At 57.8% G+C, this 25,596-nt stretch overlaps 1 protein-coding gene across 1 annotated transcript in view; it reads left to right on the top strand.

Moving 5' to 3' along the window:
- SYMPK (symplekin scaffold protein) overlaps window positions 1–23,718 on the top strand; it is a 40,276-nt gene extending 16,558 nt beyond the window's left edge. The window contains 15 exon segments of the mRNA XM_063182021.1: window positions 399–580; window positions 2,513–2,745; window positions 4,253–4,334; window positions 5,068–5,145; window positions 5,147–5,182; window positions 7,568–7,715; window positions 9,674–9,834; window positions 12,949–13,057; window positions 13,828–13,928; window positions 14,045–14,135; window positions 14,755–14,856; window positions 17,091–17,278; window positions 21,379–21,555; window positions 22,583–22,660; window positions 23,519–23,718. Of these exon segments, the coding sequence (XP_063038091.1) occupies window positions 399–580; window positions 2,513–2,745; window positions 4,253–4,334; window positions 5,068–5,145; window positions 5,147–5,182; window positions 7,568–7,715; window positions 9,674–9,834; window positions 12,949–13,057; window positions 13,828–13,928; window positions 14,045–14,135; window positions 14,755–14,856; window positions 17,091–17,278; window positions 21,379–21,555; window positions 22,583–22,660; window positions 23,519–23,662 (1,910 nt within the window). The 3' untranslated portion in view covers window positions 23,663–23,718.
- Window positions 23,719–25,596: the final 1,878 nt, after the last annotated feature.

Here is a 25,596-nt window from a genome sequence, read left to right on the forward strand (position 1 = left end):
TCCCGGATGACCCCAATGACCCCATTCCCCTGGATGACCCCACTGACCCCATTCCCCTGGCTGACCCCAATGACCCCATTCCTTGGATGACCCCACTGACCCCATTCCCCCGGATGACCCCAATGACCCCATTCCCCTGGATGACCCCACTGACCCCATTCCCCTGGCTGACCCCACTGACCCCATTCCCCCTGGCTGACCCCAATGACCCCATTCCCTTGGATGACCACGCTGACCTCATTCCCCCGGATGACCCCGCTGACCCCATTCCCCTGCATGACCTCGATGACCCCATTCCCCTGGCTGACCCCAATGACCCCATTCCCCTGGATGACCCCGCTGACCCCATTCCCCTGGCTGACCCCAATGACCCCATTCCCCCGGATGACCCCGCTGACCCCTGGCTGACCCCGGTGCTGTCCCGCTCAGGCTGGCGGGCGCCGGGGGCCGTAAGAAGGTGTTCCGCCTCAGCGACGTGCTGAAGCCGCTCAGCGAGGTGCAGGTGGAGAAGCTGAAGCTCGGCGCCGTGCGCCGCATCCTGCGCTCCGAGAGGGCCGTGGCCGCCAGCGGCGCCGCACAGGTGGGTGCCGCACACCTGGGCACACCTGGGATACACCTGGGCACACCTGGGATACACCTGGGACACAGTGGGATACACCTGGGTACAGCTGGGCACAGCTGGGATAACCCTGGGCACACTTGGGCACAGCTAGGTGCACCTGGGCACACCTGGGATACACCTGGACACACCTGGGATAACCCTGGGCACACCTGGGATACACCTGGGACACAGTGGGATACACCTGGGTACAGCTGGGCACAGCTGGGATAACCCTGGGCACACTTGGGCACAGCTAGGTGCACCTGGGCACACCTGGGCACACCTGGGATACACCTGGACACACCTGGGATAACCCTGGGCACACCTGGACACACCTGGGATAGCCCTGGGCACACTTGGGCACAGCTAGGTGCGCCTGGGCACACCTGGGATACAGCTGGGATAACCCTGGGTACAGCTGGGCACACCTGAGATACAGCTGAGTGCACCTGGAATAACCCTGGGCACACCTGGGCACAGCTGGGATAACCCTGGGTACACCTGGGCACAGCTGGGCACACCTGAGATACAGCTGAGTGCACCTGGAATAACCCTGGGCACACCTGGGCACAGCTGGGCACACCTGAGATACAGCTGAGTGCACCTGGAATAACCCTGGGCACAGCTGGGATAACCCTGGGTACACCTGGGCACACCTGAGATACAGCTGAGTGCACCTGGAATAACCCTGGGCACACCTGGGCACAGCTGGGATAACCCTGGGATGCACCTGGGCACACCTGGGATACAGCTAGGCACAGCTGGGCACACTTGGGATACAGCTGGGCACACCTCCATACAGCTGGGCACAGCTGGGCACACCTGGGCACACTTGGGACATACCTGGACACACCCAGAACTCACCTGGGCACACCTGGGACACACCTGGAATAGCCCCAGAATTCCCCTGGGAATACCCCCAAGGAACCCTTGAGTGCCCTTGGAGTGACCATTGAGTGACCATTGAGTGACCATTGACCAATCCCTGAGTGACCATCGCGTGACCATGGAATGACCATAGAGTGACCACTGAGTGACCATTGAGTGACCATTGACCAATCCCTGAGTGACCATTGCGTGACCATGGGATGACCATAGAGTGACCACTGAGTGACCACTGAGTGACCATTGAGTGATACTTGACCAATCCCTGAGTGACCATTGCGTGACCATGGGATGACCATGGAGTGACCACTGAGTGACCATTGAGTGACCATTGACCAATCCCTGAGTGACCATCACGTGACCATGGGATGACCATAGAGCGACCACTGAGTGACCATTGAGTGATACTTGACCAATCCCTGAGTGACCATTGCGTGACCATGGAGTGACCATAGAGTGACCACTGAGTGACCATAGAGTGACCACTGAGTGACCATAGAGTGACCGCTGAGTGACCATTGAGTGACCACTGAGTGACCCTTGAGTGACCATTGACCAATCCCTGAGTGACCATTGCGTGACCATAGGATGACCATGGAGTGACCACTGAGTGACCACTGAGTGACCATCGAGTGATGTTTGACTAATCCCTGAGTGACCATTGCGTGACCATGGGATGACCATTGAGTGACCGAGTGACCATCGAGTGCCCCCCAGGCCCGAGTGAAGATCCTGGCCTCGCTGGTGACGCAGTTCCAGTGACCATTGAGTGACCATTGACTAAACCCTTGAGTGACCATGGAATGACCACTGACTGACCATGGAATGACCACTGACTGACCATGGAATGACCACTGGGTGTCCGGAGTGAAGATCCTGGCCTCGCTGGTGACGCAGTTCCAGTGACCCTTGAGTGACCATTGAGTGACCATTGACTAAACCCTTGAGTGACCATTGAGTGACCATTGAATGACCATTGAGTGACCATTCAAATGACCACGGAATGACCACTGAGTGTCCCCCCAGGCCCGAGTGAAGATCCTGGCCTCGCTGGTGACGCAGTTCGAGGTGCCCCTCAAGGGCGAGGTGCTCTCCTTCATCCTGGACGACGTGCGGGGCCGCCTGGACCTGGCCTTCGCCTGGCTCTTCCAGGAGTACAACGCGCACCTGGCGCGCGGCGGCGGCGGCCTGGAGCGCTACGACGAGTGCCTGATCGGGCTGCTGGCCGGGCTGCAGGAGAAACCCGACCAGAAGGACGGGTATGGACACTGTGAGGACACCACAGTTGGGTTGGGGACACCAGGGTTGGGCTGGGCTGGGGACACGCGCGCTGGTGGCCTGGAGCGCTACGACGAGTGCCTGATGGGGCTGCTGGCCGGGCTGCAGGAGAAACCCGACCAGAAGGACGGGTATGGACACTGGGGACACTGTGGGGACACCACGGTTGGGTTGGGTTGGGGACACCACGGTTGGGTTGGGTTGGGTTGGGGACACCAGGGTTGGTGGCCTGGAGCGCTACGACGAGTGCCTGATGGGGCTGCTGGCCGGGCTGCAGGAGAAACCCGACCAGAAGGACGGGTATGGACACCACGGTTGGGTTTGGGACACCACGGTTGGGTTGGGATGGGGACACCAGGGTTGGGTTTGGGACACCACGGTTGGGTTGGGACACCACGGTTGGGTTGGGGACACCAGGGTTGGGTTGGGGACACCATAGTCGGGTTGGGTTGGGGACACCAGGGTTGGTGGCCTGGAGCGCTACGATGAGTGCCTGATGGGGCTGCTGGCCGGGCTGCAGGAGAAACCCGACCAGAAGGACGGGTATGGACACTGGGGACACAGCCGTGGTGGGACACGGCGTTGGGGACACCACGGTTGGGTTGGGGACACCAGGGTTGGGTTGGAGACACCACAGTTGGGCTGGGGACACCACGGTTGGGCTGGGGACACCAAGGTTGGGTTGGAGACACCAAGGATGGGATGGGGACACCAAGGTTGGGTTGGGGAGACCAGGGTTGGGTTGGGGACACCAAGTTTGGGTTGGGGAGACCAGGGTTGGTGGCCTGGAGTGCTACGACGAGTGCCTGATGGGGCTGCTGGGGGGCTGCAGGAGAAACCCGACCAGAAAGATGGGTATGGACACCACAGTTGGGTTTGGGACACCAAGGATGGGATGGGGACACCATAGTTGGGTTGGGCTGGGGATACCAGGGTTGGGTTGGGTTGGGGAGACCAGGGTTGGTGGCCTGGAGCGCTACGACGAGTGCCTGATGGGGCTGCTGGCCAGGCTGCAGGAGAAACCCGACCAGAAGGACGGGTATGGACACTGGGGACACAGCCGTGGTGGGACACGGGGTTGGGGACACCACGGTTGGGTTGGGGACACCAGGGTTGGGTTGGGGACATTGGGATGGGGCTGGGGACACCAGATTGGGATGGGGACACCAGGGCTGGGTTGGTACCACCAGGACCAGGTTGGTGCCACCATGTCTAGGACAGTTGCCACCAGGTGTGGGACAGTGCCACCAGGTGTAAGACAGGGCCACCAGGTGTAGAACAAGGCCACCATGTCTAGGGCAGTGCCACCAGGACAGTGCCACCAGGACGGTGTCCCCAGGGATGGCACAGACCCCTTAAGGCCGAGCTGGTGCCACCTCCGGGGACAGAGCAGAGCCACCAGGCCCAGGCCAGCCCCAGGGCCACCCCCCCGTGGCGTGTCCGTGTCCCCAGCGCGGTGACACCGGCGCCGTCCCCGTCCCCACCCAGGATCTTCACCAAGGTGGTGCTGGAGGCGCCGCTCATCACCGAGAGCGCCCTGGAGGTGATCCGGAAATACTGCGAGGACGAGGTGGGGACACCTGGGGACACCTGAGGGGACACCTGAGGGGACATCGGGGGTGACACCTGGGGGGACATTGGGGACGACACCTGAGGGGACATCGGGGGTGACACCTGGGGGGACATTGGGGACGACACCTGAGGACATCAGGGGGACATGAGAAGGGGATACTGGAGGGGACATTTAGAGGGGACATCAGGGGGACATCAGAGGCGGGGACACCAGGAGGGGACACCTGGGGGACACCTGGGGACATTGGAGGGGACATTGGGAGGGGACACCTGGGGAAGGGACACGGGGAGGGGTCACTGGGAGGAGTCACCTGGGGACATCGTGGGGGACATCAGATGGGGACACTGGAGGGGACATCGGGAGGGACATCGGGGGGGACACTGGGGGAGGACATTGGGAGGGACATTGGCAGGAGGACACCAGGGGGACATTGGAGGGGACACTGGAGGGGACATCAGGGGACATTGGTGGGGACATTGGGGGACATTGGAAGGGACATGGAGGGGACATCAGGGGGACATGGAGGGGACATCAGGGGGACATCGGAGGGGACATTGGTGGGGACATTGGGGGACATTGAGGGGGATATGGGGAGGGACACCAGGGGGGACACAGGGAGGCGACACCTGGAGGTGAAACATGGAGATGACGAGAGGGAAGCACCTGGAGGTGACACAGGGCAGGTGCCACCCCGAGGTGCCACCCCGAGGTGCCACCTGTGTCCCCTCAGAGCCGCACCTACCTGGGCATGTCCACCCTGAGGGACCTGATCTTCAAACGGCCGTCGCGGCAGTTCCAGTACCTGCACGTTGCTGCTGGACCTCAGCTCGCACGAGAAGGACAAGGTGGGCACACCTGGGGACACCTGGGGGGTTTGGGGACACCTGGGGACGTTGGGGACACCTGGGGGGGTTTGGGGACATCAGGGACACCTGGGGACATTGGGGACATTGGGGCAGTTCCAGTACCTGCACGTGCTGCTGGACCTCAGCTCCCATGAGAAGGACAAGGTGGGCACACCTGGGGACACCTGGGAACACCTGGGGACATCAGGGACACCTGGGGACATTGGGGACACCTGGGGACATTGGGGACACCTGGGACACCTGGGGACATTGGGGACATTGGGGCAGTTCCAGTACCTGCACGTGCTGCTGGACCTCAGCTCCCATGAGAAGGACAAGGTGGGCACACCTGGGGACACCTGGGGACATCAGGGACACCTGGGGACATCAGGGACACCTGGGGACATTGGGGACACCTGGGGACACCTGGGGACATTGGGGACATTGGGGCAGTTCCAGTACCTGCACGTGCTGCTGGACCTCAGCTCCCAGGAGAAGGACAAGGTGGGCACACCTGGGGACACCTGGGGACACCTGGGGGGTTTGGGGACATTGGGGACACCTGGGGACACCTGGGGGGTTTGGGCACACCTGGGGACACCTGGGGACATTGGGGCAGTTCCAGTACCTGCACGTGCTGCTGGACGTCAGCTCCCACGAGAAGGACAAGGTGGGCACACCTGGCACACCTGGGGGGGTTTGGGGACATTGGGGACATTGGGGACACCTGGGGGGTTTGGGCACACCTGGGGACACCTGGGGACACCTGGGGACATTGGGGACATTGGGGCAGTTCCAGTTCCTGCACGTGCTGCTGGACGTCAGCTCGCAGGAGAAGGACAAGGTGGGCACACCTGGGGACACCTGGGGACATCAGGGACACCTGGGGACATTGGGGACACCTGGGGACACCTGGGGGGGTTTGGGCACACCTGGGGACACCTGGGGACACCTGGGGGGTTTGGGGACACTGGGGACATTGGGGCAGTTCCAGTACCTGCACGTGCTGCTGGACCTCAGCTCCCAGGAGGAGGACAAGGTGGGCACACCTGGGGACACCTGGGGACACCTGGGGGGGGTTGGGCACACCTGGGGACACCTGGGGACACCTGGGGGGGTTTGGGGACACCTGGGGACATTGGGGACACCTGGAGGGTGTTTCGGGGGGATTTTGGGGAGGTTTGGGGGTTCCAAGGGGTTTTTTTGGAGGTGCCCAGGGATTTTGGAGGGTTTGGGTGACTCAGGTGACACAGGTGCCCCAGGTGACACACAGAGGTGGCACAGGTAGCGCACACAGGTGGCACACAGGGGTGTCCCAGGTGGCACAGGTGACACAGACAGGTGACACAGGTGGCACAGACAGGTGGCACACAGAGGTGGCACAGGTGGCACAGACAGGTGACACAGGTGTCGCACAGGTGCGGCAGCAGGCGCTGCAGTTCATCAAGCGCATGTACGAGAAGGAGCAGGTGACACAGGTGGCACAGGTGGCACAGACAGGTGGCACAGGTGGCACACACAGGTGCGGCAGCAGGCGCTGCAGTTCATCAAGCGCATGTACAAGAAGGAGCAGGTGGCACAGGTGGCACACAGGGGTGACACAGGTGACACAGGTGACACAGACAGGTGGCACAGGTGGCACAGACAGGTGACACAGGTGTCGCACAGGTGCGGCAGCAGGCGCTGCAGTTCATCAAGCGCATGAACGAGAAGGAGCAGGTGGCACAGGTGACACAGGTGGCACACAGGGGTGGCACAGGTGTCCCAGGTGGCACAGACAGGTGGCACAGGTGGCACAGACAGGTGACACAGGTGTCGCACAGGTGCGGCAGCAGGCGCTGCAGTTCATCAAGCGCATGTACGAGAAGGAGCAGGTGACACAGGTGGCACAGGTGGCACAGACAGGTGGCACAGGTGGCACAGACAGGTGGCACAGGTGGCACAGACAGGTGACACAGGTGTCGCACAGGTGCGGCAGCAGGCGCTGCAGTTCATCAAGCGCATGTACGAGAAGGAGCAGGTGGCACACAGGTGGCACACAGGGGTGACACAGGTGTCCCAGGTGGCACAGGTGGCACAGACAGGTGGCACAGGTGGCACAGACAGGTGACACAGGTGGCACACACAGGTGCGGCAGCAGGCGCTGCAGTTCATCAAGCGCATGTACGAGAAGGAGCAGGTGGCACAGGTGGCACACAGGGGTGGCACAGGTGTCCCAGGTGGCACAGACAGGTGACACAGGTGTGTCCCAGGTGCGGCAGCAGGCGCTGCAGTTCATCAAGCGCATGTACGAGAAGGAGCAGGTGACACAGGTGACACAGGTGGCACAGGTGGCACAGACAGGTGGCACAGGTGGCACAGACAGGTGACACAGGTGTGTCCCAGGTGCGGCAGCAGGCGCTGCAGTTCATCAAGCGCATGTACGAGAAGGAGCAGCTCCGCGAGTACGTGGAGAAGTTCGCCCTCAATTACCTGCAGCTCCTGGTGCACCCCAACCCCCCCTCCGTGCTCTTCGGCGCCGACAAGGACACAGGTGAGCGCCCGGGGTTCCCAAATCTCCGTGGGAAATCCAGAACGTTCCGTGGAGATCCCAGTTGTTCCGTGGGAAATCCCAAAATATTCCATGGGAAATTCAAAATGTTCCGTGGGAGTGGGAAATATTTCATGGGAAATCCCAGATTTTTCCCATGGAAATCCCAAATGTTCTGTGGGAAATTCCAAATATTCCGTGGATGCGTCAAATATTCAATGGGAAATGGGAAATATTCCATGGGAAACCCCAAATATTCCATGGAAATATCAAATATTCCATGGGAATCCCAAATGTTCCATGGGAATCCCAAATGTTCCATGGGAAATGGGAAATATTCCATGGGAAATATTCCATGGGAAATACTCCATGGGAAATTCCAAATGTCCCATGGGAAATATCAAATATTCCATGGAAATATCAAATATTCCGTGGAAATATCAAATATTCCATGGGAATCCCAAATGTTCCATGGAAGTGGGAAATATTCCATGGGAAATATTCAATGGGAAATGGGAAATATTCCATGGGAAATATTCAATGGGAAATGGGAAATTCCAAATATTCCATGGAAATATCAAATATTCCATGGGAATCCCAAATGTTCCATGGGAAATGGGAAATATTCCATGGGAAATATTCAATGGGAAATGGGAAATTCCAAATATTCCATGGAAATATCAGATATTCCGTGGGAATCCCAAATGTTCCATGGGAAATGGGAAATACTCCATGGGAAATGGGAAACATTCCATGGAAAATTCCGAATGTTTTATGGGAAATATCTGATATTTTACAGGAAATCCCAAATATTTTATTGGAAACATCGCTAACGTAAATTTGGTCGATACCAGCTTGTTTTTTTTGGTCACTCTTTCGCCGTTTTTCCTCACTCTAACCCCGTTTTTTGTGACAATAACCCCATTTTTTTTTTTCTTAAAACACCATTTCTTGTCACTCTCACCCCATTTTGGTGTCCCCAGAGGTGGCGGCGCCCTGGAGCAAGGACACCATCAAGCAGTGCCTGTACCTGCACCTGGCCCTGCATGTGTACCTGGCCCATTTTTACCCACAAAAACCTCATTTTTGCTCACAAAACCCCGTTTTTTCTCATTTTCACCCCATTTTGGTGTCACTCTGTGTCCCCAGAGGTGGCGGCGCCCTGGTCCAAGGAGACCATCAAGCAGTGCCTGTACCTGTGCCTGTACCTGCACCTGCACCTGTACCTGCACCTGGCCCATTTTTACTCACAAAAACCTCATTTTTGCTCACATTAATCCCATTTTTTCTCACAAAACCCCCGTTTTTGCTCACTTTCACCCCATTTTTGTGTCCCATTTTGGTGTCCCCAGAGGTGGCGGCGCCCTGGACCGAGGAGACCGTCAAGCAGTGCCTGTACCTGTGCCTGTACCTGCACCTGCACCTGTACCTGCACCTGGCCCATTTTTACCCACAAAAACCTCATTTTTACTCACAAAAACCTCATTTTTTCTCACAAAACCCCCGTTTTTGCTCACTTTCACCCCATTTTTGTGTCCCATTTTGGTGTCCCCAGAGGTGGCGGCGCCCTGGACCGAGGAGACCATCAAGCAGTGCCTGTACCTGGCCCTGTACCTGTACCTGCACCTGGCCCATTTTTACTCACTATAACCCCATTTTTGCTCACAAAAACCTCATTTTTGCGCACATTAATCCCATTTTTTCTCACAAAAACCCCGTTTTTGCTCACTTTCACCCCATTTTTGTGTCCCATTTTGGTGTCCCCAGAGGTGGCGGCGCCCTGGACCGAGGAGACCATCAAGCAGTGCCTGTACCTGCACCTGGCCCTGTACCTGTACCTGTATCTGGCCCATTTTTACCCACAAAAACCTCATTTTTGCTCACAATAATCCCGTTTTTTGTCACTCTAACCCCATTTTTTCTCATTTTCACCCCATTTTGGTGTCACTCTGTGTCCCCAGAGGTGGCGGCGCCCTGGACCGAGGAGACCATCAAGCAGTGCCTGTACCTGTACCTGGCCCTGCTGCCCCACAACCACAAGCTGATCCACGAGCTCGCCTCCGTCTACACCGAGGCCATCGCCGACATCAAGCGCACGGTGCTGCGCGTCATCGAGCAGCCGGTGAGGGACGTTTGGGGACATCTGGGGACATTGGGGACATTTGGGGAACTCTTGGGACATTGGGGACATCCATGGGCATCGTGGGGACATCCATTGGCACCATTGGAAATCACTTTTCCTGTCCCTGTTATCAATTAATGGCATCAGTTAATTGGGTGTCACCATCATGGAGGTCATCGAGCAGCCGGTGAGGGGACACTGGGGACATTGGGGACATTTGGGGACACTGGGGACATTTGGGGACATTGGGGACATTGGGGACATCCATTGGTACCATTGGAAATCGCCTTTCCTGTCCCTGTTATCAATTAATGGCATCAGTTAATTGGGGCAGTTGGGTGTCACCATAGTGGGGTCATCGAGCAGCCGGTGAGGGGACATTGGGGACATTTGGGGACACTGGGGACATTGGGGAACTCTTGGGGACATTGGGGACATCCATTGGTACCATTGGAAATCGCCTTCCCTGTCCCTGTTATCAATTAATGGCATCAGTTAATTGGGGCAGTTGGGTGTCACCATCATGGAGGTGACGTGGGGGTCATCGAGCAGCCGGTGAGGGACACTGGGGACATCTGGGGACATTGGGGACATTTGGGGAACTCTTGGGACATTGGGGACATCCATTGGCATCGTGGGGACGTCCATTGGCACCATTGGAAATCACTTTTCCTGTCCCTGTTATCAATTAATGGCATCAGTTAATTGGGTGTCACCATCATGGAGGTCATCGAGCAGCCGGTGAGGGGACACTGGGGACATTGGGGACATTTGGGGACACTGGGGACATTGGGGACATTTGGGGACATCCATTGGCACATTGGAAATCACCTTTCCTGTCCCTGTTATCAATTAATGGCATCGGTTAATTGGGGCAGTTGGGTGTCACCATAGTGGGGTCATCGAGCAGCCGGTGAGGGGACATTGGGGACATTTGGGGACACTGGGGACATTGGGGACATCCATTGGCACCACTGGAAATCGCCTTCCCTGTCCCTGTTATCAATTAATGGCATCAGTTAATTGGGGCAGTTGGGTGTCACCATCATGGAGGTCATCGAGCAGCCGGTGAGGGGACATTGGGGACATTTGGGGACATTGGGGACATTGGGGACATTTGGGGACATTGGGGACATCCATTGGCACCATTGGAAATCGCCTTCCCTGTCCCTGTTATCAATTAATGGCATCAGTTAATTGGGGCAGTTGGGTGTCACCATCATGGAGGTGACGTGGGGTCATCGAGCAGCTGGTGAGGGGACATTTGGGGACATTGGGGACATTTGGGGACATTTGGGGACATTGGGGACATCCATTGGTACCATTGGAAATCGCCTTTCCTGTCCCTGTTATCAATTAATGGCATCAGTTAATTGGGGCAGTTGGGTGTCACCATAGTGGGGTCATCGAGCAGCCGGTGAGGGGACACTGGGACATTTGGGGACACTGGGGACATTTGGGGACATTGGGGACATTGGGGACATCCATTGGCACCACTGGAAATCACCTTTCCTGTTCCTGTTATCAATTAATGGCATCAGTTAATTGGGGCAGTTGGGTGTCACCATAGTGGGGTCATCGAGCAGCCGGTGAGGGGACATTGGGGACATTTGGGGACATTTGGGGACATTGGGGACATTTGGGGACATTTGGGGACATCCATTGGCACCACTGGAAATCACCTTTCCTGTCCCTGTTATCAATTAATGGCATCAGTTAATTGGGTGTCACCATAGTGGGGTCATCGAGCAGCCGGTGAGGGGACACTGGGGACATTTGGGGACATTGGGGACATTGGGGGCATTGGGGACATCTATTGGCACCGTGGGAAGTCGCCTTTCCTGTCCCTGTTATCAATTAGTGGGTTTGGTTAATTGGGGTAGTTGGGTGTCACCATAGTGGGGTCATCGAGCAGCCGGTGAGGGGACATTGGGGACATTTGGGGACATTTGGGGACATCCATTGGCATCGTGGGGACGTCCATTGGCGCCATTGGAAATCACCTTTCCTGTCCCTGTTATCAATTAATGGCACCAGTTAATTTGGTGTCACCATCATGGAGGTCATCGAGCAGCTGGTGAGGGGACACTTGGGGACATTGGGGACATCCGTTGGCACTGTGGGAAAGCACATATTAATATAAGTTAATTTATATATATATATAAATAATACATATATAATATAATACGATTATTTCAATAAAATTATTGAAATTATTTGGCATAAATTATTCCATTACATTATTTAAATGAAATTATTCCAATTGTCGGCTATAAATTATTCAATAAACTTACTTCAGTAAAATTATTTAAATAAAATTATTTCAATTATTGGCTATAAATTATTCAATAAAATTATTTAAATAAAATTATTTCAATTATTGGCTATAAATTATTCAAAAAATTATTTAAATATAATTATTTCAATAAAAATTATTTAAATTGTTTGGTATAAATTATTCACTAAAATTATTTAAATAAAATTATTTCAATTATTGGCTATAAATTATTCAAAAACTTATTTAAATAAAATTATTTCAATAAAAATTATTTAAATTGTTTGGTATAAATTATTCACTAAAATTATTTAAATAAAATTATTTCAATTATTGGCTATAAATTATTCAAAAAATTGTGAAATAAAATTATTTCAATAAAAATTATTTAAATTTCTTGGTATAAATTATTCAATAAAATTATTTTAATAAAATTATTTCAATAAAAATTATTTAAATTTCTTGGTATAAATTATTCAATAAAATTATTTTAATAAAATTATTTCAATTATTTGCTATAAATGATTCAATTAATTTATTTCAATAAAATGATTCAAATTATTGGGTATAAATTATTACTTAAATTATTTAAATGAAATTGTTTCAATAAAATATGAAAAATAAATTATCCCAGTTACTGAGCATAAACTATTAAATAAAATTATTCAATTTCATTGAACGATTTATACTCAATAATTAGAACAACTTTACTCAAATCAAAAATTAAACAATTTATGCTCAACAGCATTATTTAAAATCGCCTAAATAATTTGTGATTAAAAAAAACCCCGATTTTTGTGACCAAAAATGTGAAATTTATTTATTTTTTTTGTGGGCAGATCCGCGGGATGGGGATGAACTCGCCGGAGCTGCTGCTGCTGGTGGAGAACTGCCCCAAGGGCGCCGAGACGCTGGTGACGCGCTGCCTGCACAGCCTGACCGACAAAGGTGCGCCGGGCACACCTGGGGGGCACGGCTGGCGCCGGGGCTGGCACCGGGGCTGGCACCGGGGGTGGCACAGGTGTGTCCCCAGGTGCGGCAGTTCATCAGGCGCGTGTACGAGAAGGAGCAGGTGGCACACAGGTGGCACACAGGGGTGACACAGACAGGTGGCACAGGTGACACAGGTGGCGCACAGGTGGCACAGACAGGTGGCACAGGTGGCACAGACAGGTGACACAGGTGTGTCCCAGGTGCGGCAGCAGGCGCTGCAGTTCATCAAGCGCATGTATGAGAAGGAGCAGGTGGCACAGGTGGCACAGGTGGCACACAGGGGTGGCACAGGTGGCACACACAGGTGACACAGGTGACACACACAGGTGACACAGGTGGCGCACAGGGGTGGCACAGGTGGCACAGACAGGTGGCACAGGTGGGTCCCCAGGTGCGGCAGCAGGCGCTGCAGTTCATCAAGCGCATGTACGAGAAGGAGCAGGTGGCACACAGGGGTGACACACAGAGGTACCCAGGTGACACAGGTGACACAGGTGGCACAGGTGGCACAGACAGGTGGCACAGGTGGCACAGACAAGTGGCACAGGTGACACAGGTGGCACAGGTGACACAGGTGGCACACAGGGGTGACACAGGTGGCACAGACAGGTGGCACACAGGGGTGGCACAGGTGGCACAGACAGGTGACACAGGTGACACAGGTGGCACAGACAGGTGGCACAGACAGGTGGCACCAGAGGTGACACCGCCGTCCCCTCCCGCAGTGCCGCCCTCGCCCGAGCTGGTCAAGCGCGTGCGCGATCTCTACCACAAGCGGCTGCCGGACGTGCGCTTCCTCATCCCCGTCCTCAACGGGCTGGAGAAGGTGAGGGTGGCTTTGGTGGCCTTTGTCCCCCGCCCCGGTGTCACCTGGCTGTCACCCGGCTGTCACCCGGCTGTCACCTGGGTGCCACCCGGGCTGACCGGGCGGTTCTGGTGCAGAAAGAGGTGATCCAGGCGCTGCCCAAACTCATCAAACTCAACCCCATCGTGGTCAAGGAGGTGTTCAACCGCCTGCTGGGGACGCAGCACGGTGAGGGGACACTTTGGGGACAGCTGGGGACAGCTGGGGACAGTTTGGGACAGCTTTGGGAACAGCCTGGGGACAGCTGGGGACAGTTTGGGGACAGTTTGGGACAGTTTGGGGACAGCTGGGGACAGTTTGGGACAGTTTGGGGACAGCTGGGGACAATTTGGGGACAGTTTGGGACAGTTTGGGTGGGACAGCTGGGGACAGTTTGGGGACATGGACAGCCTTGGGGACAGCTGGGGACAGTTTGGGGACAGTTTGGGACAGTTTGGGTGGGACAGCCTGGGGACAGTTTGGGGACATGGGACAGCCTTGGGGACATGGGACAGCCTGGGGACAGGCCTGCTGGGGACGCAGCACGGTGAGGGGACAATGGGGACAGCTTGGGGACAGTTTGGGACAGCCTTGGGGACAGCCTGGGGACAGCTGGGGTGGGATGGGGACAGGCCTGCTGGGGACGCAGCACGGTGAGGGACAGTGGGGACAGCTGGGGACAGTTTGGGACAGCCTTGGGGACAGTTTGGGACAGCCTTGGGGACAGGCTCGGAATGGGACACAGCCCCTGTCCCCTGTCCCTGTCCTTATCCCTGTCCCTGTCCCTGTCCCCCCGATGTCCCCACAGGTGACGGCACCTCGGCCGTGTCCCCGCTGAACCCCGGGGAGCTCCTGATCGCCCTGCACAACATCGACTCCTCCAAGTGCGACATGAAATCCATCATCAAAGGTGGGGACATGGGGACAGAGGGGACATGGGGACACCCACGGGGACATGGGGACATCCCTGGGGTGACAGGGACACCCAGGGGGACATGGGGACACCCAGGGGGTGACAGGGACACAGAGGGACACAGGATCCCTGCACAACATCGACTCCTCCAAGTGCGACATGAAGTCCATCATCAAAGGTGGGGACATGGGGACAGAGGGGACATGGGGACATCCATGGGGACATGGGGACACCCAGGGGACATGGGGACACCCAGGGGGACATGGGGACATTCAGAGAGACAGAGGGACACAGGATCCCTGCACAACATCGACTCCTCCAAGTGCGACATGAAATCCATCATCAAAGGTGGGGACGTGGGGACAGAGGGGACATCCCTGGGGACACGGGGACACCCTCGGGGACATGGGGACACCCAGGGGGTGACAGGGACACAGAGGGACACAGGATCCCTGCACAACATCGACTCCTCCAAGTGCGACATGAAATCCATCATCAAAGGTGGGGACATGGGGACAGAGGGGACATGGGGACAGAGGGGACATCCCTGGGGACACGGGGACAGCCAGGGGGTGACAGGGACACAGGGACATGGGGGACCCCTGCACAACATCGACTCCTCCAAGTGCGACATGAAATCCATCATCAAAGGTGGGGACATGGGGACAGAGGGGGACATGGGGACAGAGGGGACATCCCTGGGGACACGGGGACACCCTCGGGGACATGGGGACACCCAGGGGGACATGGGGACATCCCTGGGGACATGGGGACACCCAGGGGGACACGGGGACATTCAGAGAGACAGAGGGACACAGGATCCCTGCACAACATTGACTTCTCCAAGTGCGACATGAAGTCCATCATCAAAGGTGGGGACAGAGGGGACAGAGGGGACATGGGGACACCCAGGGGACATGGGGACATCCCTGGGGCTGACAGGGACATGGGACCCCTGTCCATGGACTCCAGTTCCCCCCCGTCCCTCCCAGTCCCTCCAGTCCCTCCCACTGCCTTTTTAACGTTCCCCAGTCGCTCCCTCTCCCCTCCCAGTCCCTCCAACTCTGCTCCCAGTTCCTCCAGTTCCCTTTTCATGTCCCTCAGTCGCTCCCAGTGCCCTCCCAGTCCCCCCCAGTGCCCTCCCAGTCCCTCCCAGTCCCTCCCAGTGCCCTTTTAATGCCCCCAGTCCCCCCCACTGTCCCCCCGTGTCCCCACAGCCACCAACCTGTGCTTTGCGGAGCGCAACGTTTGCCCTCCCAGTGCCCTTTTAATGCCCCCCAGTCCCCCCCATTGCCCTCCCAGTCCCTCCCAGTGCCCTCCCAGTGCCCTCCCAGTCCCTCCCAGTGCCCTTTTAATGCCCACCAGTCCCTCCCAGTCCCTCCCAGTGCCCTTTTAATGCCCACCAGTCCCTCCCAGTCCCTCCCAGTGCCCTTTTAATGCCTCCCAGTCCCTCCCAGTCCCTCCCAGTGCCCTTTTAATGCCCACCAGTCCCTCCCAGTCCCTCCCAGTCCCTCCCAGTGCCCTTTTAATGCCCCCCAGTCCCCCCCAGTGCCCTCCCAGTCCCTCCCAGTGCCCTTTTAATGCCCACCAGTCCCTCCCATTGCCCTCCCAGTCTCTCCCAGTGCCCTTTTAATGCCCACCAGTCCCTCCCAGTCCCTCCCAGTGCCCTTTTAATGCCCACCAGTCCCTCCCAGTCCCTCCCAGTGCCCTTTTAATGTTCCCCAGTCCCCCCCCATTGCCCTCCCAGTCTCTCCCAGTGCCCTTTTAATGCCCACCAGTCCCTCCCAGTGCCCTTTAATGCCCACCAGTCCCTCCCAGTTCCCCCCAGTCTCTCCCAGTGCCCTTTTAATGCCCCCCAGTCCCCCCCATTGCCCTCCCAGTCCCTCCCAGTGCCCTTTTAATGCCCCCCAGTCCCCCCCATTGCACTCCCAGTCTCTCCCAGTGCCCTTTTAATGCCCCCCAGTCCCTCCCAGTGCCCTCCCAGTCCCTCCCAGTGCCCTTTTAATGCCCCCCAGTCCCTCCCAGTGCCCTCCCAGTCCCTCCCAGTGCCCTTTTAATGCCCACCAGTCCCTCCCATTGCCCTCCCAGTCTCTCCCAGTGCCCTTTTAATGCCCACCAGTCCCTCCCAGTTCCCCCCCGTCCCTCCCAGTGCCCTTTTAATGTTCCCCAGTCCCTCCCAGTCCCTCCCAGTCCCTCCCAGTGCCCCCCACCATGCCCCGGTGTCCCCACAGCCACCAACCTGTGCTTTGCGGAGCGCAACGTTTACACCTCGGAGGTGCTGGCGGTGGTGATGCAGCAGCTGATGGAGCAGAGCCCGCTGCCCATGCTGCTGATGCGCACGGTGATCCAGGCCCTGACCATGTACCCCCGCCTGGGCGGCTTCGTCATGAACATCCTGTCCCGCCTCATCATGAAGCAGGTCTGGGGACCCCAAAATCCAAAAAAAAATCCCCTGAAATTACCCCAAAATTCACCCCAAAAATGGCCGCAAAGTCCCCGATGCGCACGGTGATCCAGGCCCTGACCATGTACCCCAGCCTGGGCGGCTCCGTCATGAACATCCTGTCCCGCCTCATCATGAAGCAGCTCTGGGGACCCCAAAATCCAAAAAAAAAACTGCTGAAATGACCCCAAAAATCCCTGAAATCACCCCAAAAATCCCGCAAAATTCACCCAAAAATGGCCGCAAAATCCCCGATGCGCACGGTGATCCAGGCCCTGACCATGTACCCCTGCCTGGGCGGCTCCGTCATGAACATCCTGTCCCGGCTCATCATGAAGCAGCTCTGGGGACCTAATCCAAAAAAAATCCAATGAATTTACCCTGAAATTCCTGCAAAAATTATCCCAAAAATCCCTTTGAAATTACCCCAAAACTGGCCCCGAAATCCCCAATCCTCACAGTGATCCAGGCCTGGGTGGCTCCGTCATGAACACCCTGTCCTGGCTCATCATGAAACAGGTCTGGGGACCCCAAAATCTCCTGAAGTTACCCCAAAAATCCCACTGAAATTACCCCAAAATTCACCCCAAAAATGGCCGCGAAATCCCCGATGCGCACGGTGATCCACACCCTGACCATGTACCCCCGCCTGGGCGGCTCCGTCATGAACATCCTGTCCCGGCTCATCATGAAGCAGCTCTGGGGACCCCAAAATCAAAAAAAAACCTGCTGAAATTACCCCAAAAATCCCCTGAAATCACCCCAAAAATCCCGCAAAATTCACCCCAAAAATGGCCGCAAAATCCCCGGTGCGCACGGTGATCCAGGCCCTGACCATGTACCCCCGCCTGGGCGGCTTCGTCATGAACATCCTGTCCCGGCTCATCATGAAACAGCTCTGGGGACCCCAAAATCTCCTGAAGTTAACCCAAAAATCCCACTGAAATTACCCCAAAATTCACCCCAAAAATGGCCGCAAAGCCCCCGATGTGCACGGTGATCCAGGCCCTGACCATGTACCCCCATCGTGAGCATCCTGTCCAGGCTCATCATGAAACAGCTCTGGGGACCCCAAAATCCACTGAAATCACCCCAAAATTCCTGCAAACGTTCCCCCTGAAGTTGACCCAAAATCTCCTGAAATTACCCCAAAATTCATCCCAAAATCCCCGATGCTCACGGTGATCCGGGCTCCGCCATGAACATCCTGTCCAGGCTCATCATGGAACAGGTCTGGCGACCCCAAAATCCCCTGAAATTACCCCAAAACTCCTGCAAAAATTACCCCAAAATCTCTGCAAAAATCTCCTGAAATTACCCCAAAATTCACCCCAAAATCCCCGATGCTCACGGTGATGCAGGCTCCGCCATGAACATCCTGTCCAGGCTCACCATGGAACAGATCTGGAGGCCCCAAAATCCACTGAAATCACCCCAAAACTCCTGCAAACATTCCCCCTGAAGTTGACCCAAAATCCCCTGAAATTACCCCAAAATTCACCCCAAAATCCCCGATGCTCACGGTGATCCAGGCTCCGCCATGAACACCCTGTCCCGGCTCATCATGAAGCAGGTCTGGGGACCCCAAAATCCACTGAAATCACCCCAAAATTCCTGCAAACGTTCCCCCTGAAGTTGACCCAAAATCCCCTGAAATTACCCCAAAATTCACCCCAAAATCCCCGATGCTCATGGTGATGCAGGCTCCGCCATGAACACCCTGTCCCGGCTCACCATGGAACAGATCTGGAGGCCCCAAAATCCACTGAAATCACCCCAAAACTCCTGCAAACATTCCCCCTGAGGTTGACCCAAAATCTCCTGAAATTACCCCAAAATTCACCCCAAAATCCCGATGCTCACGGTGATCCGGGCTCCGCCATGAACATCCTGTCCAGGCTCATCATGGAACAGGTCTGGGGACCCCAAAATCCCCTGAAGTTACCCCAAAACTCCTGCAAACATTACCCTAAAATCCCCCTGAAATTGCCCCAAAACTCCTGCAAAAATTACCCCAAAATCTCTGCAAAAATCTCCTGAAATTACCCCAAAATTCACCCCAAAATCCCCGATGCTCACGGTGATGCAGGCTCCGCCATGAACATCCTGTCCCGGCTCACCATGGAACAGATCTGGGGACCCCAAAATCCACTGAAATCACCCCAAAATTCCTGCAAACGTTCCCCCTGAAGTTGACCCAAAATCTCCTGAAATTACCCCAAAATTCACCCCAAAATCCCCGATGCTCACGGTGATCCGGGCTCCGCCATGAACATCCTGTCCAGGCTCATCATGGAACAGGTCTGGCGACCCCAAAATCCCCTGAAGTTACCCCAAAACTCCTGCAAAAAATACCCTAAAATCCCCCTGAAATTACCCCAAAACTCCTGCAAAAATTACCCCAAAATCTCTGCAAAAATCTCCTGAAATTACCCCAAAATTCACCCCAAAATCCCCGATGCTCACGGTGATGCAGGCTCCGCCATGAACATCCTGTCCAGGCTCACCATGGAACAGATCTGGAGGCCCCAAAATCCACTGAAATCACCCCAAAACTCCTGCAAACATTCCCCCTGAAGTTGACCCAAAATCCCCTGAAATTACCCCAAAATTCACCCCAAAATCCCCGATGTTCACGGTGATCCAGGCTCCGCCATGAACATCCTGTCCAGGCTCACCATGGAACAGGTCTGGGGACCCCAAAATCCCCTGAAATCGCCCCAAAACTCCTGAAAACTCCTGACACGCTCCCAGGTGTGTCAGTACCCCGAGGTGTAGGAAGGGTCCAGCAAGTGCTGATCCCCAGGTGAGCCCCAGGTGTGTCCCGGGTGTCTCAGGTGTGTCCCAGGTGTCTCAGGTGACCCCCAAGTGTCTCAGGTGTGTCCCAGGTGACTCAGGTGACCCCCAGGTGTCTCAGGTCACCCCCAAGCGTTTCAGGTGTCCCGGGTGTCTCAGGTGACCCCCAGGTGTCCCAGGTGACCCCCAGGTGACCCTGCTCACTCTCAGGTGTGTCCCCACTGTCCCTGCTCACTCCCAGGTGTGTTTCCCCAGGTGTGGAAGTACCCCAAAGTGTGGGAGGGGTTCATCAAGTGCTGCCAGCGCACCGAGCCCCAGGGGTGTCCCAGGTGACCCCCAGGTGACACTGCTCACTCTCACGTGTCTCAGGTGTCCCTGCTCACGCCCAGGTGTCCCTGCTCACTCCCAGGTGTGTGTCCCCAGGTGTGGAAGTACCCCAAAGTGTGGGAGGGGTTCATCAAGTGCTGCCAGCGCACCAAGCTCCGGGGGTGTCCCAGGTGACCCCCAGGTGTCCCAGATGTGTCCCAGGTGACACTGCGCACTCTCAGGTGACCCCAGGTGTTTCAGGTGTGTCTCAGGTGTGACCCCAGGTGTTCCCAGGTGTCCCAGGTGTGACCCCAGGTGTGTCTGTGCAGGTGTGGAAGTACCCCAAGGTGTGGGAAGGGTTCATCAAATGCTGCCAGGGCACTGAGCCCCAGGGGGGGGGGTCCCAGGTGACCCCCAGGTGTCCCAGATGTGTCCCAGGTGATCCCCAGGTGACCCTGCTCACTCTCAGGTGACCCCAGGTGTTTCAGGTGTGTCTCAGGTGTGTCCCCACTGTCCCTGCTCACTCCCAGGTGTGTTTCCCCAGGTGTGGAAGTACCCCAAGGTGTGGGAGGGGTTCATCAGTTGCTAACAGCGCACCGAGCCCCAGGGGGGTCCCAGGTGACCCCCAGGTGTCCCAGGTGACCCCCAGGTGACCCCCAGGTGTCCCAGGTGACCCCCAGGTGACCCTGCTCACTCTCAGGTGTCTCAGGTGACCCCCAGGTGACCCTGCTCACTCTCAGGTGTCTCAGGTGTGTCCCCACTGTCCCTGCTCACTCCCAGGTGTGTTTCCCCAGGTGTGGAAGTACCCCAAGGTGTGGGAAGGGTTCATCAAGTGCTGCCAGCGCACCGAGCCCCAGGGGTGTCCCAGGTGACCCCCCAGGTGTCCCAGGTGACCCCCAGGTGTCCCAGATGTGTTCCAGGTGAGACTGCTCACTCTCAGGTGTCCCTGCTCACTCCCAGGTGTGTTTCCCCAGGTGTGGAAGTACCCCAAGGTGTGGGAGGGGTTCATCAAGTGCTGCCAGCGCACCAAGCCGCAGTCCTTCCAGGTGGTTCTGCAGCTGCCCCCGCCCCAGCTCGCCGCCGTCTTCGAGAAATGCCCCGAGCTGCGCGAGCCCCTGCTGAGCCACGTGCGCGCCCTCACCCCGCACCAGGTGACGTTACCTGGGACAGGTGACACCTCTGGGGACAGGTGACATCCCTGGGTATAGGGGACATGCCATTGGGATGGGGGTGACAATGCCCCGAGCCCCTGCTGAGCCACGTGCGCGCCCTCACCCCGCACCAGGTGACATTACCTGGGACAGGTGACACACCCTGAGACAGGTGACATTCCATGGACATGGGGGACACACCCTGGGACAGGTGACATCCCTGGGGATGGGGGTGACAATGCCCCGAGCCCCTGCTGAGCCACGTGCGCGCCCTCACCCCGCACCAGGTGAGGGACAGGTGACACACCTGGGGACAGGTGACATCACCTGGGGACAGGTGACATCCCATGGACAGGGGGGACATCCCCTGGGATGGGGGTGACAATGCCCCGAGCCCCTGCTGAGCCACGTGCGCGCCCTCACCCCGCACCAGGTGACATCACCTGGGACAGGTGACAGTGCCGGATACAGGGGATATGCCCAGGGGAGAGGTGACAACCCCTGGGGACAGGTGCCATTCCCAGGGATGCCACACCCCTGGGGACAGGTGGCACTCTGGGGACAGGTGACATCCCCCAGGGGACAGGTGGCAACCTCGGGGATGGATGACAGTCTTGGGGACAGGTGACATCCCCTGGGGACAGATGACACTCCTGGGGACAGGTGGCACTCTGGGGGACAGGTGGCACTCCCGGGGACAGGTGACACTCTGGGGACAGGTGACATTCCCCAGGGGACAGGTGGCACTCCCGGGGACAGGTGACACTCTGGGGACAGATGACATTCCCCAGGGGACAGGTGACACTCTGGGGGACAGGTGACACTCCCGGGGACAGGTGACACTCTGGGGACAGGTGACACTCTGGGGACAGGTGACACTCTGGGGACAGGTGACATTCCCCAGGGGACAGGTGACACTCCCGGGGACAGGTGCCACCCCCCAGGATGTCACACCCCAGGGGACAGGTGGCACTCTGGGGACAGGTGCCACCCCCAGGATGTCACACCTGTCCCCTCTCGGTGACAGCAAGCGCACATCCCCCTGTCCACCATGGCCATCCTGGAGGCCACCACGCGCCACGAGCCCGAGGGGACACCTGGAGAGGTGGGGACACCTGGAGAGGTGGGGACACCTGGGGAGGTGGGGACACCTGGGGGACACATGGGGACACCTGGGGGGGACGTGGGGACACCTGGGGGGGACGTGGGGACACCTGGAGAGGTGGGGACACCTGGGGGGGACGTGGGGACACCTGGAGGGGACGTGGGGACACCTGGAGAGGTGGGGACACCTGGGGGGGACATGGGGACACCTGGAGGGGACGTGGGGACACCTGGACAGGTGGGCACAGAGGTGTCCCCAGGTGGGCACAGAGGTGTCCCCAGGTGTCCCCAGGTGGGCACACAGGGACATGGGGACACCTGGACAGGTGGGCACAGGGGTGTCCCCAGGTGGGCACAGGGGTGTCCCCAGGTGTCCCCAGGTGGGCACGGGGGTGTCCCCAGGTGGGCACAGGTGGGCACAGGTGGGCACGGAGGTGGCCCCAGGTGTTCCCAGGTGGGCACGGAGGGACATGGGGACACCTGGACAGGTGGGTACAGGGGTGTCCCCAGGTGTCCCCCAGGTGTCCCCAGGTGGGCACAGGGGTGTCCCCAGGTGTCCCCAGGTGGGCACGGGGGTGTCCCCAGGTGTCCCCAGGTGGGCACAGGTGGGCACGGAGGTGGCCCCAGGTGTTCCCAGGTGGGCACGGAGGGACATGGGGACACCTGGACAGGTGGGCACGGAGGTGTCCCCAGGTGGGCACAGGTGGGCACGGAGGGACATGGGGACACCTGGACAGGTGGGCACGGAGGTGTCCCCAGGTGGGCACAGGTGGGCACGGAGGTGTCCCCAGGTGTCCCCAGGTGGGCACAGCGGTGTCCCCAGGTGCCACCACCGCCGCGCCCCCCTCGCCGCCCCCAGGAGAAGCCCCCCAAGCGCCCCCCGGGCTCCGAGGAGGACCCCAAGGCCAAGGGGGGGGGGTCCCGGCTCCCCTCCCCCCGCCGAGGGAGCCCCCCCGGAGCTGCTGGAGCCCCCCCCGATCTTCATCAGCGCCGCCGAGGATGAGGAGAGCTCGGGGGGGGGAGGGGACGCGTCCCCCCCGGACCCCGCCCTGGACACGCCCAAGGTGGGGGAGGGGCAGTTTGGGGGAGGGGGAGGGGCAATTGGGGGAGGGGCATTTCTGACCCTCATTTGGGGGAGGGGGAGGGGCAGTTTGGGGAGGGGGAGGGGCAATTTCGGACCCCCGTTTTGGGGAGGGGGAGGGACATTTCCGACCTTAATTTGGGGAGGGGGAGGGGGATTTGGGACCCCCCATTTTGGGGAGGGGGAGGGGCATTTCAGACCTTAATTTGAGGAGGGGGAGGGGCAATTTCGGACCCCCGTTTTGGGGAGGGGGAGGGCATTTCAGACCTTAATTTGGGGAGGGGGAGGGGCATTTCTTACCGCCCCCCCCATTTTGGAGAGGGGGAGGGGCAATTTCTGACCCCCATTTTGGGGAGGGGGAGGGGCAATTTGGGACCCCCCATTTTGGGGAGGGGGGAGGGGCAATTTGGGACCCACCCATTTTGGGGAGGGGGGAGGGGCAGTTTCTGACCCCCCATTTTGGGGAGGTGGGAGCAATTTGGGGAGGGGGGAGGGGCATTTCTTACCCCCCATTTCGGGGAGGGGGAGGGGCAGTTTCGGACCCCCCCATTTTGGGGAGGGGGGGAGGGGCTCAGCATCTCATTTTAAGGAGGGGGAGGGGGCATTTCTGACCTCGACTTTGGGGAGGGGGGCGGTTTCATTCCTAACCCCTCCCCCCCCCCCCCTTTTCCCAGGACCCCCCCGGGGGCACGGAGCCCCCCCAGCCCCTCCCCCCTCCCGGCGAGGCCCCGCCCCCCAGCCCCCCCTCGTCGGAGCCGCCCCCCCCCCGGCACCCAGAGCCCCCCCCCCGGGCGGGGTCCCCGAGGGTCCCTCCGAGGGCTGAGGGGGGGGGGCGGGGCCACCCCCGAGACCCCCACCCCGAAATGTGGGGGCGGGGCTCAATAAAGGCGTGGGCGGAGCTTCGGGGTCCTGAGTTGTTTTTGGGGGGGTCCTGGGTGGTTGTTGGGGATTTGGGGGGGAGGAGGGGTCCTGGATGGTTTTCTGGGGGTCCTGGATGGATTTTGGGTGGTTTTTGTGGGGTCCTCGGTGGTTTTGGGGGGATTCTGGCTGGTTTTTGGGGGAGGGCTGGATGGGTTTGGGTGGTTTTGGGGGTGCTGGATGGATTTTGGGTGGTTTTTGGGGGGTCCTGGGTAGTTTTGGGGGTCCTGGATGGATTTTGGGTGGTTTTTGGGGAGTCCTGGGCAGTTTTGGGGGTCCTGGATGGATTTTGGGGTGGTTTTTGTGGGGTCCTGGGTGGTTTTGGGGGGATCCTGGCTGGTTTTTGGGGGGGTCCTGGGTGGGTTTGGGTGGTTTTGGGGGTCCTGGATGGATTTGGGGTGGTTTTTGGGGGGTCTGGAGTGATGTCCGGATGTGAGGAGCGGAGCGCTGGGCCTGCAGAGATGCTGGAAACCTTCATTGTTCCTCACCGTGTCTTGAGAGCCCCCGGGCGAGGTCTGGCAGGAAGCGAGACCCGGACCGAAGCAGGAATATCTGACGGGGACACTACGCCCTAAAGGCTCCCACGAGGACTGGCTCCTCCAGCCCTGCCCCTGGTGGACAGAGCTGTGCTTATCATCCTCCTCTGAGTGGCCCTGAGAAAAGACGGACCCTGCCGACCCGTCGAGCCGCCCAATCCTGAGCTGATCGCTTTTAATGGAGGCGTTAAAAAGGAGAAGAAGCCTCCTGGCCCTGTTTATTTCATCTTTTCCCCTCACATTTCCCCACTTACCCCCTCACAATCCCCACCCTTTTCTCCCCTCACGATCCCCACCCTTTTCCCCTCACATTTACCTCTCTTTTTCCCCTCACAATTCTTGCCATTTTCCCCTCACAATTCTCTTTTCTCCCCTCACATTTTCCCGCCCTTTCCTCCCCTC

This window comes from Melospiza melodia, unplaced genomic scaffold, assembly GCF_035770615.1.
Source record: "Melospiza melodia melodia isolate bMelMel2 unplaced genomic scaffold, bMelMel2.pri scaffold_140, whole genome shotgun sequence".
In the NCBI taxonomy this organism is placed as follows: domain Eukaryota; kingdom Metazoa; phylum Chordata; class Aves; order Passeriformes; family Passerellidae; genus Melospiza; species Melospiza melodia.